Below are 14,571 nucleotides of genomic sequence, written 5' to 3'. Positions count from 1 at the left end.
CCAGGTACCCAGCCTAGGAGTGCAAGCTTATCAAATATGAATGGAGCACTTGGGATGTTGCAGAGGGTTACTGGTGGGGTGATGCTCTTAGGTGAGAAACTGGAGTGTGGCAGTCCTGGGTGGAGAGGGCCAGCATGGGTCCCCCATTTCAATATTGGCATTTTTTCTCCCCAGGGTGTGTGCAGCAGGCTTTTTTTTCTACTATGACTCAAACAAGTGGGGCTTTTTTATTTTTTTTTCCTTCTTCTTCTTCTTGTGTGTTCTGCAATTTCACATATGGCTAGAAAATCATAATACAAAAGAAATTTCAATAACGTGCCTGTGCTTTAATAAAAGGAGCCATGAACAATGCCAGCTCTGAAGATAGCATACAGCCATTGAAATCAGACAGGGGAAACAGAACATCAGTCAGATGGAAAAGTATGATTTATTATCTCCCTCCTGGCAAAATTACAGTGACAATGTCTATGCAAAGGAATCTAAAATTACTGACTTACTGTATTTCTGTCATAATTTGTACCAAGAAAACATGCTAAAATAGATAGGCCTGTCACATATTGATCTATAGTGAAACCTATTTTTAAAATTATGCTATGCACTTAGCTACTGATTCTGTAACATATATATCACATTATGCACAAATATATTATTACAACAGGTGAAAGAAGGTGGGCTTTATTCAGAATTTGACTAAGAAAAGTCCATGGAATTTTCTTCCCTGGAGCACAGTAGTACATGGGGGGCCCCAAAAGCTCAGAGGTCAGTGGTGCTGGCAGTGCCACACACAGACTGTCTCAGAGCTCCCCACTGAAATGGGTGAGACCCCAAACTGAGCATACCCACAATTCAGAATCAGCAGGAACTGAGCACAAATCCCAGTTTCAGTCATGGTGCAGCAGTCCAGTGCAGAACTTGGCCTGTATGTGCAGTCCCAGTAGATGTGACACAGGAATTAATGTGTGCCCAACATTTGTACTGCCAGAGCTGGGGCTGGGCTTCCAGTTATTCCCTCCAGGAAATAGCCCATCAGCTCTGCTTGCTTCCAGAACTGGGGCTGGCCAGGGAGCTGCTGAAGGAGAGGGAATATCTGCACAGCCAGAGGAGAAGCTCTGGCATTTCCCCTGCCCTCCCTCCATGGCTGCTGAAGCTTTACTGTTAAGAAAATGGAATATGTAGTACATGCAGGTGTTAGCAGCTCCTTCCAAGAGTGGTAAAATCAACTTTGAGGCTTTATTATTGTGCCAGACAATGTTCAGTGGGGCCAAGGAGAGAACTGCTCATCCCTTGGCTCTCCCAAGCTTTCATCTGTGTCACCCAGGGCTGCTGAGCAGGAGGTCCTCAGGTCATCAGCTTAGGAAGAAGGATGACATCCTTAGAAACATTCACAGCTCATTGGTGAGAAGGTTTTTGAGGCAACTGTTCCCTGACAGTGCCAGGGGAAGTGCAGGTATGTGTTTGTTGCCACTGGAATGTGATCTGTGCAGAATTGCATTCATTAAAGAAATGCTCAATCAGCCAATTATTCTAGTTACTGTTTTAAAAGCAATAATTAGATAAGTTATGTAGTGACAGTGCTCAGTCTAGTAGCAAAATAAGGACACGTGAGGCTTTCTTACTCTGTTGTCTGGTAATGTCAGAGGTAATTTTTTGGGAATGACAGTAAAATCAGTATGCTTGGAGAAGTAGTAGGGTTTGAAAGAGCTCCTGAAAGGAGGGAATCTCTCAGTCTGTTAGCTGTGGTCATCCCAGTCAGCAAAACCTTTGTGACTGAGGGTTAGCCCAGTAACTGTAAACAGACCCCGGTGTATTCTCTCATCACAGATAACCCAGTCAAACCCATTTTCACTTCACATCCTTCCCAGGCTCTGCTCATAAACAAACAAGGACATCCTCTGAGGGACAGAAACCTCCCAGACACTGCTGGCAACTTTAGAAGGAACAGGACCAGGATCCCATCTCCTCCCCAGTGATGTCTGGTTGTATTTTGCCTACCTCCATAGTGGAAATTCAGTGTTTTATCAGTGTTTACATGGAGCTGATCTTGCCACCTTCTCCCAGCTCTCAGTGTGGACAAAGGAGGAAACACTAGGCTCAGGTATAGGGAAAACACATGTAAAGAGGGATCACCTTTCTGACCAGAGCCTCTGTTCCCCTCTCCCTGCTCCTAGATACAGCTCCTTCATTACAAAAGCCAACCAGGAGGCAATGGAGAGCAGGAAGCTGCCAGCTGGGCTCACTTTCCCTGCTGACATTAAAAGGAGTTTAACAAATGTGAAGCACATCCAGGTATTTTGTCTGTGTCTGAACCGGGCTGCACTTCACACTTTCCCATCTGTCATATCTGTAACCTTTCAGGAGTCCCCTTCCCTGGGCACTGGGCATGTCTGAACTAAAAAACTATTGTAATGCAGTCATAAAAATTATCACCAAAGTAATAGAGAGCTCCAGTCCCCTCAGCCCCAGGCTAGGTGAAGTGCAACTATTGTAAGGAATAAAATGAGACATATATCAAAGCAAAGAGAGCATTCTCACGGAAGAAGTGCAAAGTCATGTTTTTACAGAAAGCTTTGCTACTGCTCTCAGGAGAGAAAAGCAACCACGAGATTGCAGATACACAGCTCTGGTGGAAAAGGGGCCAGGACTCAGCTCAAGGTTGTCTCTCTCATCAGCTAATGGAAGAGTCACTCTTCAGATCCAGACATGGTTCCAGGAGCCTTTTAAACTCATCAAATTGCGTGGCACAGAGCAAATCTGGGAGTACAAAGCTGCTAAAGCCATCCCAGCCCTGACTCATCAGATGTGGGCCCAGCAAAGCCAGGATGAGTCACATCTTCTGTGCCCCTCATCTGCCTCACTGATCTGTGGGGATCTCCAAGAATGTTTACAAAAGAATGGCAAGGATAATGTTGTTTCTGCTTCTGGACAGGCGTGGCTGGGGATGAGGAGAGGTGAGGAATACACCACCTGGAGCAATTAGGGCATCGTTGGGCTTTTCCATCTCCAGAACCCAAGCCTGATCACCAGCACACTGGAAAGACCCTTACATTAGCAATGTTTGTGTGTGTTGAGGGCTCCCTTAAAAACAGGATCTCAGCATCTGCTTCTTGGAAGCCAGGTCCTTGGTTTTGCCAATCTGCAGTGTGGTGCAAGCATTTTTCGATTTTTGGATGGCCAAGTTGATTTGTATTGCTGGTGCTCCATATAAGTAGGATGCAGCTCCAGTTTTTTCACTGCAGATAAATTATCTAATGACTTAGTAGCTTTTTCCTGTTGCAGAGTAATTTGCAACCTGATGGTGTTTTCAGTGAGTGTGCTTGTCTGTAATTACTCAACACATTGTTTATTTGAGCAACTTTCCACCTATGGAAAATCCAACTGGTTACAGTTTCTGTAGTATAATTGATATTGTATCTCCACTAACTGGCTGGATAATTTTTATTTTATTAAGTAGGTGACAAAAATAAGAGAAATTTTTCCTTTTGTGGGTTTTTGTATCTGTACAAATTTTTCACACAAATCAGAATCAGATGGTTATTTAAACACTGCTAATAGTGAAAGCCAAGTGAGCAGCTCCAAAGAGAAGTGGGCAGGTTTCAGCCTCACCTTCAGGCAGGGCTTGTTCATCAGCTCCTTCTCCATAAGTTTGGCACCTGCAAAATTTCTCGCTGAAAGCTCTCTGAATTTTCCTGCAATCTTCTACTAATCTGCCTGAGATCACAGGCAATTTCAATAACAATGAAAATGATTCTAATTTCCCCTCCAGGAGTATCTCTGATGAATGCTATCCCAGTTCCTTTTTTATTCCTCTCCCCTGGTTTATGACTCCCCACCTCAGCCAAAATGCAGAAGCCATTTTTGCCTCCGAATGTATTCATCAGGTCCTTTCTAACTTTCTTCCCTTTCATGCTTCCTGCCAAAAAATTCCCCACCTGAAACTGTAGCGACAGAGATAATTTCCATCAGAATTGCCATTGTCCTTAGCGTCATTAAAAGTTACAGCTCCTGTTAAGATCTAAGTGCCCAATTTGACAGACATCACTCTGCATCTCTCTGCTTTTCCTGCTGTTTTGTCTGCATCGAGCACGATGCCATCAGTCCAGCCTCAGGGAAGAGGCTGAATGGAATTATCTTTGCGAGTCTCTTGAAAACTTAAAGAGGTAGAGATTGACAGCAGCGATAGTTTTCACTTTTCCTTTCCTTGGAGCCCAGCACTTGCAGGGGATGGGACACATCCAGACCTGTAGGCAGGGGGTGCATGTGGATACAGCTTGTGGATCTGAATCCATGGCAGAGTGTGCAGAAGTGCCAGGTGAGATCCACTGCATCCCAAACCCCCTTGGCATCAGCAGAAATGCAAAGGATGGCACCTCATTTTTAAGGTGTTGGCACTTCTTTTTCTAATGTGTTCTCACAGGGGGAGAAAGCATTTCAACTCCATGTTCAGTAAAACTGCCATGAAAAGCATTCTTTCCCTTTGCAGTATCACCTAGAAGAAGAACATCCTTACACACCACGTCTTTTTTGGTGCTTGAAGGAGCTGGGAGCTGATTTGGATTTGCAGTGGTACTGAGAGTCCTGGTATCTCCTCTTCCTTTGCTCTGATGTGATGGCTCCTTGGGTTTCCCCAGAGCTCAGGAAACAAGCCCACTGGCTTAGTTTTGTGCTTGTACCCCTCTTTGTCTTCCATTCAAGCAAGCAGATTTCTCCAGTCATTCTGGCCACGTTGTAAATTCATCTGTTTGACTCTGAAAAACACCACAGGGCCCCAATAACAGGTACACTCAATTGAGTGGAAATCCTTGGATTGGCTTCCAATGACTTGGACAGCCCTTGCACCATGGTCAGTAGGTGCATTGTAACATGATGAGATGGTTGTAAGCACTTACTTTGTTCTCCAGAAGTCAAGTATTCCTATCTGGAAGGACCTGTGTCTGGTTGGGGAAGGGCATGGTCCTTATGCACCACTTCATGGAACCCTGTCAGGGAGATGAAGCCTTCCAGCATGGGATTAGAGGAATCCTTGTACAAAAACAAGGATGTTTTTCAGGCTTAGCTGTAGGAAGGAGTGGGAAGAGAGCAGCACAACAAATCCTGATAACTGCATCTCAGGCTTTGAGCAGCCTGGCTCAAAAAGCTGTAAATCTTCCATGAGGCTGAAAACCCAGGTACAAAGAAAATGCCACACAACTCAAGGCCTTTTCTTGGAAAAGTGAGGAGAGGTCCAAAGTGTTAGGAAATGGCTGTGCTAAACATGCTTGGGGGAGCTGGCCTCTAAATTCATGGAGTGGAAGGTCTCCAGGAGTAACAGATCTCTGTACAGTCAGTTTTAATGATGCAAGATTCACTGGCTCTTGAAATACTCAGGTGCCAAATAGCACTTTAGTCTTGGAAGGCTGCTTGGAAAATGAGCAGCATTTTCCCAGCTCCTGGAGGGGTATGAGCCTCAAATCCCAAGTCTGAGTGAAGCCAGCTGGAAGAATCCCAACTGATCACAGGGAACTGCAGCCTTAAAACTTGGTCTGAGACATCTCCTGAGCTGGGTGACTTGGAAACCAGTTAGCCTGGCAGCAGAGCAAAAAGTGAGGAGAACAGCTTCTTGTTGACTGACAGAACAAATAGGTGAAGAAAATGGATCAGTCAGATGTCATCTTCAGGGTTTTTGTAGAAGCAGCTAAGAGTGATTGACAAGCAAACAAAGACACAGAAATCCTGATTGCAGGCAGGCAAGAGGAGAGCTGCAAAATGATGTTTCATAGATCCAGATATGCTTTCTCCATTCACTGAGGGAGAATATTCCTGAGTGATGACACAGTGGTGATACAATATTCCTTGGGGATGATGCAGGAAAAGCCTTTCCTATCTTTGGGGCAGCAGAAGGGTGGCTTAGGTGCTGTAGCTATGGTCAAGGCATGACTGAGGGAGAAATACAGAGATGAGCTTCAGGAAGTACTTGCAACAAGAGAATTCCTATGACTAAATGAGATGATTGAGGTGCTTCTTGTAAGATCTTGCCTCAAATCTTGAAGTTTTGTGTGTCAGTTTTTGGTGTGATTGTACCAGCTGCCATGGTCTAAAAAAAAAAAGTTTGATTCAGATCTCTTCAGCTGTAGAAAAGCTTAAAGGAGTAGATTTAAACATTATGAGTTCTGAATTAGGATTTCCATTTTCTTCTCTCCACCTCTCCCTTTTGGGAATAACCAGTTTTGTGGGCTATTCCCTAAAGAATTGTTTGATCATGTGATCTCTGGCTGTCCACCTGTCCTTTTAGAGGACCTGAGGGCCTGCTCACAAACAGACCTCTCAGAGGCACTAAATTTCTGTGGGTTTTTGAACCTTGTAGCTGACTGAAGAAGGACCCAACCTGTAACAGGAGTAGCTGGATGATGTTAGTAGTCATAATTCCTACCTGTGCTGGCATTTACTTCCCAAAATAGGTGGGCAGCTGGTGTGAGTGAAGATGAGGAGGTGGGGCACCCATAACCTGTTTAGTTCCCTGATTTCCCCTGCTCAGGGTATATCTTATTTTTCATTCTGTTTCCTTTGCTGCCTTTTCATGTGTTTGTTTATGTCATCTATCAAGTTTATCATTATGTGCTCGCACACATAAAATCTTTATTAGCCGTGTGTATTTTCTATTCTCTGTTCTAATTTTCCTTCCTTCTTGCATTGTTAACAAACTCTGCTGATTGCAGATGTTTCCCATTTGACAGCACCTGAGACTCAGGTTTTCCATCCATGTAACAGGAGTGCTGGCTCCTTCCTCTGGCCATCCTGAGGTGTGTCATGGGGCCATCCCACACAGAAGCAGGGGCTGAAGCTGCCCTCCCAGCCAAGCCTGGGCTCACAGTCCTCCTGGAGATCAGTAGAGCAGAACAGAAATAGAAACTGGGCTGGGATCTTAGGGGTTGTGCTGCTCCAGTCTTTTTGAAGTGACTGGCTGAAGGAAAGGGGGGTTAGGGTCAGTGCAGAGACTGAGAAGGTCCCCTGGGCTCTGTGTCCCATTTCAGCTGCTGTTAAAAGCCCTTGAATGGGGAATAGATGTTGGCCATGTCTGCTTCCACCCAGATTGGCTTGACTTGGCCCCTACACTGACAGCAACATCCAAGAATGTGTCACCCCACTGGCTCTGAGGGTCACTGCTCTCCCAGGAATTTCACCAAGTCAAACTGCCCTGGTACCTTCTACAGAAGGGCCCAGTGTGCTGTGATAGAGCCATTTGTGAAATCACACTGAGCAGTACAGCACCATGGAATGGTGCGGATGTATGGCTGTGTCGTGCCTGAGCAGTGGTCAGGAGAATGTTCCTTCACCAACTGCTCTTGAAATCCTGTCTAATAAATCCTTCCCTAGTGAGTTTTCTAAGAGATTATTCTGCCTTGGATGTGGGAGAGAATAAATTACCACCTTTTGTGATCCTTTAATCTTAACACTCTTTCTAGAATATCAGTTTAAGGGACACAGATAAAGCATTTGCCCTGTCCATGTGGGACAGTGTCCTCTTTCCTTCCTGCTCCAGAAACCCCCCTGTGTTTTTTCAGTGTCCTTTTTCAGCAGGGATGAGAGTTCCTTTTCTGAACTGTGGTGTGAACTTCAATGGCTACAAAAGTGTAAACCACCCCTCTTTCATGGGGGATAAATCTTTAAATCAGGAAACAGGAACAAAACTTAAGGGCATCTTCTGTTTTCTGTTCTTCACTGGTTCCCAGTTTTCCATTTTGCTTGATCTTCCTGCTGCTTGTACCAATAGAGGACTTTTTGGCCAGTGTCCTAGAACTGTTCCACAAGAAGGGAAAGTAATAGGTTGGATGCAGAGCCTGCAGACAACAGTTTCAAAATGCTCAACCTCAAGTGTGCTTGGGGCAAACTCCTTCCTGAATGGGCAGGGATGTGCAGATTGGATCCCAAAGCACATACCAAGGAAGAAAGTGCCAAGGCTCTGATAAACCAAGTGGTCAGGAGGGCTGGAGTCCCCCATGGTCCATGACCAAAGTGGCCAGATAGAGGAAGATCCTGGTGACAAGACCAAGTGGCTTGACCTTAATACAGCGGGGAAAGGTCTGGTTCATGCCAAAGCAGCCTTTTCATTTGGTGGCTACTCGCTCCATGTTCTGCCAGGGTGTGCTTTCCTTCTCTAATTGTGTGCAGCTCTTCCTGCTTGGAAAACTGCTCCCAGCATCAGGCAGCATCCTGGTTTAGTGCAGTGTCATTTTCAGGCTGCACACCAAGGCTGAGGCAGAAGATGTGTGTGTCATGTCTCATTTGCTCAGCCACAGTCATTCAGGGGCAGCTTCTGCTTGTGCTGATCCTCTTTGAGCCATGGATTGGGCTGCAGCCCTGGAAAAGCATCACAGATTTCCTAGCATTGCAGCCACTGGAGTAGTGAGGATGGGTACAACCCTGGAGGAGAAATCAGTGAAAGCTTCCACAAATCACAAGATCTAGTTCTACTGCTCCGTATAATTAGTGATTAAAATGAGTAAAAACAAAGCAGCAATTTTCTTATTGATCCCTCAGCAAATAGCTCTGTCTGTTTTCTTCTGTATTGTTTCTTCTTATTAAATAGCCTTGAATAAGAAATGTCAGTCAAATGAATTTAGATTCCTGGTGCTTCAGACAGAAATCAAAGCAGGATTGAAAGAGGAGCGATAATTAGAGAGAGGAATTCCACCTCCACACACTTCTTCCCTTGCTCAAGGAGTGCTGATTTTATCTAAATTGCCAAAGCCATGAGCAAATGAGAGATGATGGGAATTATAGACTGCAGATGCTGAGACAAAGCAAGGGAAGCTTTAATTAGTGCATTTTAAGGTAGAAATGAATTTCCTGGGAATAAATTATTCGACTCAAGACACATGGAGCTTCTTAGAGGTGAACTGAAGAGCTTCTTACACAGCAGAAAACAGGGCTCACAGGTTGTATCTGTCTTGTAGAAATGAGTGACCCATCACTGGGGTCTGAAATACCTCAGGATGAATCCTTCTTTCTTTGCATCCCACTTTGTTTTTTAATGTTGAGGAATATTTTTTAATACTGAGGAATTCCCACAGCTGCAGATTCATGTGAAGCAGAATTTTTTCCCAATAGCCACATTTACTCATTGAAATGTTAGTGATGGATGCTGAGAAACTGGGAGCTACATATTGAACCTACTGGTACTGAAAGGAGGTTATTTTCCTTTCAGCTCTCCTCTTATTTTCCTTCCTTAGCTCTGTTGCTATGTTTTCATGACACTTGGACACACATGAGTCACTGGGAACCTTAAAACACTGACCTTTCCATGTTTTCAGCAGATTTTCACAGCTTTTTAGAGGTTGAGACAGCAACAACTCTGTGCAATTTGGAGGTGGATAGAGCTTCCTGAGCGGATTGATGGTGCTGAAACAAAACCATTTAGCTGGGTGCTTTAATCCTGAATTCCCTGACTCAGCAGAATTACTCACCTCTTAACTATTTACATATTTTATGTGAGCCTGTTGCTCACAAACCTTGTTGAAGCAAGCAGGAGAGGGGCCAGGTTGAGATCTCATGGCTGTGTTATGGGAGACAGACCCCTGATGCAGCTGCTGCACAAACACGGAATGACATGTGTTTGTCCCTCCAAGAGCGACACTTCTCCTCTGCCCTGAAAAGTGGGGATGAAACCAGCCCAGGATGGAAATGAAAACAGCCCAGTGGGAATGGAGCCACCCCAGGAGGCTGGGGGATGGACAGGCCATCCCTGCAGCACTTCTCCAACAGCCTGGGGGTGGCTGGCACTGATGGTCTACGAGAGATGGGCATGGCCACCACTCACGGCCTTCCACAAATCCTGCTCTTCTTCTGGCCACGTCTAAGATAAAACAGATGGGTAGAGCAAGGCACAGCCTAGAGGCTTCAGCTCAGTTTTTTTGGCAAAGGGACCTAAAGTCCTAAAAGACCCCACACACTGTGTGGGAAAACAAGGCTGAGGCTCGCTGTTTTCCTGGTGTTGTGGTTCCTATTTCAGCTGTTGCTCTGTGGTGCCAGAGGTTAACTTGTATCACCCGTGATGAATGACTCAGTCAAGGGGTATTGAACGCTGATGTGTTTATCTTGTGGCAAGATGGGGATGTTGCAAACTTGTGAGCTGCGGGAGGCAATGGGCTAATCTGAGATTTGTTCCTAGCCCTCGCCATGCGAATGGTGTCGCTGCGAGCCCAGCAATGAAGTTCACTGTGTTGTAGCAGACTGCGCAGTCCCCGAGTGTGTCAACCCAGTCTATGAACCAGAGCAGTGTTGTCCTGTCTGCAAAAATGGTAAGAAAGAACTGTGTTGGCTTTAACAGAGATATAAAGGAAACATTTGATTGAAATGCTGTTACTGAGCTTTGCTTCCATCGGCCGGGCTGCTCCTTCTCCTGGTCCTGCAGTTATGGGGTGAAAATTGAAGCTGCCCTTCCCGGCCTGTGTCTTCTCCTTGAAGCCAATGGAATGGCTGGCTTGACAAAGGTTTTGTAGGATTGAGTCCTGATATCAGGGATTGTTGTTTCATGTCTTTGGTTTTTTCTCAAAACTAGACTACCAGAGAATCAAATACATGAGAAAGGAAAGGCTCTTTGTCCCTACATTAAGAAACCAGTGGTTATTGTCTAAGGCCAAGGGAAAGCTCACTAAAATCAATGGCAGAACTTTTCCTTGGCCAGTAAGACACCCACCAAGCCCAGAACACTGCTAGTTGTTTGCTGTGGTCTATGTGTAGCACTGGTCCTCATGCTGAGGTGATTACATGAATTAGAGTCTGATTCATCAATACTTTCAATAAATGTTTTGGAATGACTGCAAGTACCTCTTTGGAAAATGAATCTGTTTCCAAAAAGGTCTCCCCAGTCTTTTACCACAGCCATACATCTCTGAAAAAACACCTTTCTCCTAATGTAGATGTGAAGACAGATTAAAAGGTAAGGCAGCTGCACATAAACCTTTTCACAGCTTTCTAAACATGTAAGAAATGGCTACTTGGATTCATCTCCTTGTGTTTAGAATTCACTATCCGTATATATTTGCTCTTACATACATCACTGCTGCTGAATAAGAGTAATGGTTGCTTTTGTACCTAAATGAAAATGTTGGTAAAGAAATAACATTTTCAACACATTTTCTGCTCTGTAAGACAGAGTAAAGGCAAAGAGTTGGAAACATAAAATACTTTTACTGAAGGAACTTGAAAAATTTAAAAATGTTTGGGAAATTATGCCATAAATATTACTTGAAATCCTGAGGTTTGTATTGTATTTTTGTTCAAAAATATTTTGTTGGATTTTCATTGAGTTTTGTGTTTCTGTTGGAAAGCAGAAAATGTTCATAGGAAATCTCATTGGTTTGTTTTCATTGCTAAGGTTCAGAGGAAAGGTTTGTTACCCAGCTCTGTGCACCACCTTTGTGTACAGCTCACTGTGTTTGGGGTGAGGTTTCTCATCACACCCACCACGATTGGTGTCCTGGGTTGGTGACTGTGGGGTACCACTGGCTGTCACCAGGCCTGTCACCAAGCTCATTGACACCCCAGCAAACACCTCTGGAATGTGTGGCCTCTGTGTCCCTGTCACATGTAGGACACCATCCCAAATCCTCATTTACAGTGGCAGCCCATCCCATCTGGTTTGTGGTGTATGGATCCAACCTGTGAGCATCCCTCGGGAATGTGAGCATTCCCAGGAGTGCAACCTCAGAGGGGCCTTCACACAGCTCCAGCAGCTGCTGGATTTCCCTACCAGCCCTTCCCCACCATGACCATTTCCCCCAGGACCACACTCCACTTTGAGGCTGGTGGTTTCCAGTACTGCAGTCCCCAACACCCCTGGTGACCAGGGGTGAGAAGCATCTTTCTTCCCAGAACAGCATGCCCAAAACACTAGGGTGAAAGGGTAAGAGCAGCTCCTGCTGGTGGGGACAAGGACAGGACAGAAGGAAGATCAGCTGCCTGCTGAATGGACTGTGGGACACAGTGAAGTGATTGGAACCCTCACAGGGAAACCAAGAAGCTTCATCCATGGTTTTACCACTCCTCTCTTTGCTCATCTGTTGGGGATGCACATAAAGCTCTACATCTGAAACCTGTTTCAGGCAGGGATGTATTTCTCACCATCCCCTTCAGAGCAGCCTTGGGCATCCTGTTGTCTGGGGTTTGCAGCACAGCTCAGCCAGTGGAGGGTCGTGGCTGTTCCTTGGGATGGAGGAGCATGTCTGCATGGGGGTGCTGTGGGGGGAGCTGAACCCCTCCTGCAATCCCAGCCATGTAATGAAGGGATTCCCACAGTGATAGGAATTAGTGAGCACCAATGCAGTTCCTGTGTAATGGGGAATGAGCTCTGATGATCAGAGTTGGTTACTGCTCTTGGACATGGCTGAGTGTGGCACACACTGTTCACCTTTCTCTTAGTTTGGGAGATTCATGTGGAAGTAGCAGCCATTTCTGTGTCTCTTCCCATCTGAATCCCTCTGACACATCCTAATGAATGAGAAGCACAATGTTCTCAGCTCTGTCTTCATCTTGAGACCAAAATTTTGTCTTTCAGCTCCTGCTTCAGCCAGTCAATTAAAGCTCAATTTCACAAATGCATGAAGATAACACAAGCTGACAGACCCACTTAAATGACTGAAACACCCCTTTTTAAATTTATTTGGTTTCTTCCTTCCATTCAGTAGCTTTTGTTTTCTGCCCAAGCGGTGAAGACACAGTGCCATGTTCTGGTGTGATGAAAAGATTTTAGGCCCTGTGGTTGTAATTTCAGACTGACAAACAGAAGAGCTCAAGGGATACAGTTTTGTGGGGGGAGTAATCTCTGTGGTACAAATCCTCAATTCAAAAGCTACCCCTTAAAAATTTGGTAAGGAAAATCCTCATTTTAGGTAAAACACAGCCCCTCATCATTTGCTGCACTCTGCTAGGAGCATGGCTTGCCTGCTTGTTCAGCTGTTGCTGCTATTAATGAGAGAATAATTCTCTTTCCATACAGTCAGGTAGATTTTCATAACCTTATTAATTACATCCTGCCAAGGGCAGAAGTGCTGTGATTCAGTGAGCACTGGAACAGGCTGCCCACAGAAGCTGTGGCTGCCCTATCCCAGAAGGTGTCCAAGGCCAGGTTGGATGGGGCTTGGAGCAAGCTGGGATAGTGGAAGGTGTTCCTGCCATGGCAGGGGGTGGAAGGGGATGATCTGTAAGAATTCCAAACCAGTCTGGAATTCTGTCGTTCTGTGATAATGCAAAAATCTGTTGATTCTAACATTCCTGGCCTGAAAATTCACAGAAGGCCAATCATTTAAGAGCAGTCTGAACAAATGGCTTTGGAGATTTGCTCCTTCTTGGCCAAAGAAATGCAATGGTTATCTCGTGCTTCACTAACCACAGCAGCTCACTCAAGGTCCCTGGCAAGGGATACCACATTCCACAGGGACTTCACTGGCAGCCTCAGATTTGGGGATGAGGAAGGCAGAGGACATTTTCTCCTTCATGCCCTATCATCCAATTTGTCAGCGTGGATTTGAAGGGCGATGGCTCCAGGTGCTGTGCAGCATTTCTGTCACAGAGATGAAAGGTCACTGGATTTCACGTTTCCTGGTAGTGACAGACCGCAGCGTTATGGCCCCAAGTTGTTATTTCCAGTGCCTTTGACTTCTCCAGACAGAAGTGTGTCACTGCTGTTAACTCTCTCCTCTGCAGGATCACAAAGTGGCCTGCCACTCTTAGAGCCATGGTGCCATCATTGCTGTCCCTCCTGCCCCAGGTTCTGCTGCCTTCCCTGGGAACATCCAGCCGCTCCACCTGTGCCAGAACTCCCAGTGAGGCGTTGGCCAGGGCTGGGGAGGTGCCTGGGTGCTGCTCCTGGGCCCTTCTCTCCTCACCCTGCACTCTTCATCCCCACCCCTCTGCTTGTCCCTCCCCATCAACCTGTCCCCTGCTATTGGTGAGATGTGTGTGTGTTTTAACTCCTCCCTTTTCCTTCAACCCTTTGGATGTGGTCTGGGAGTGGTGCAGGATGCTGGGGTAGGAGGCATCCCCAGTGGATCATCCCTCACATCACTTAATCTGGTTTAATATCTGTGATCTGCTTTGCCAGCTCCAGGCAACTCTCACCTACTGCAGTGCACAAAGGGAGAAATTCCCTGTGTTTCATTTTCTTGAGGGATGAACAAAACAAATATTTTAAATTTCTGGGTTGGAGTCTGGTTTTACCTCTAATTTAATTTTCGTTGTCACCAATCCTCAACAAAAGAATTTGCTACCGAATGAGCCAGATAAAAACTAACATGTCCACAGTGAAATATTTCCTGGCAAGTGTGCTTACTCAGCCTGGGCTTCTGGAGACATTCATGATGGAATACTGGGCAGCAGGAAGACATTTCGTAGATAATCTGTCACTGAGTCTTTAATTAAAGTTTTAAATTATCACAGTTGATACAGATTTCCAAATAAAGAGGCTGATCCTGCCATCCACACACAAGGAAAAGATCCCTTTGACCTTCAACAGATTTTACATTGGTAAAATAGCATGTCTTCAGGCAAAGCCCATGTGGGTTTTTATTATAATGTGCTATAAATATTAATAAATCC

The 14,571-nt window shown here is 45.4% G+C and overlaps 1 protein-coding gene across 3 annotated transcripts in view; it reads left to right on the top strand.

The window, feature by feature from the left end:
- Window positions 1-14,571, top strand: part of VWC2L (von Willebrand factor C domain containing 2 like) — a 41,226-nt gene that overhangs the window by 8,055 nt on the left and 18,600 nt on the right. For 2 of the 3 annotated variants that reach the window (XR_004418418.2, XM_033064226.2), the window contains exon 3: window positions 10,145-10,274. The exons of the other annotated variant lie outside the window; for it this stretch is intronic. Coding sequence is in view for 1 of the 2 variants with exons in the window: in XM_033064226.2 (XP_032920117.1) it covers window positions 10,145-10,274 (130 nt within the window). In the remaining variant the exon portion in view is untranslated. The remainder of the gene's footprint in view (window positions 1-10,144; window positions 10,275-14,571) is intronic. 3 annotated transcript variants of the gene reach the window in all.

The sequence above is a fragment of the Catharus ustulatus genome, chromosome 7 (genome assembly GCF_009819885.2).
Source record: "Catharus ustulatus isolate bCatUst1 chromosome 7, bCatUst1.pri.v2, whole genome shotgun sequence".
In the NCBI taxonomy this organism is placed as follows: domain Eukaryota; kingdom Metazoa; phylum Chordata; class Aves; order Passeriformes; family Turdidae; genus Catharus; species Catharus ustulatus.
This window is presented reverse-complemented; position numbering and strand designations above follow the sequence as displayed.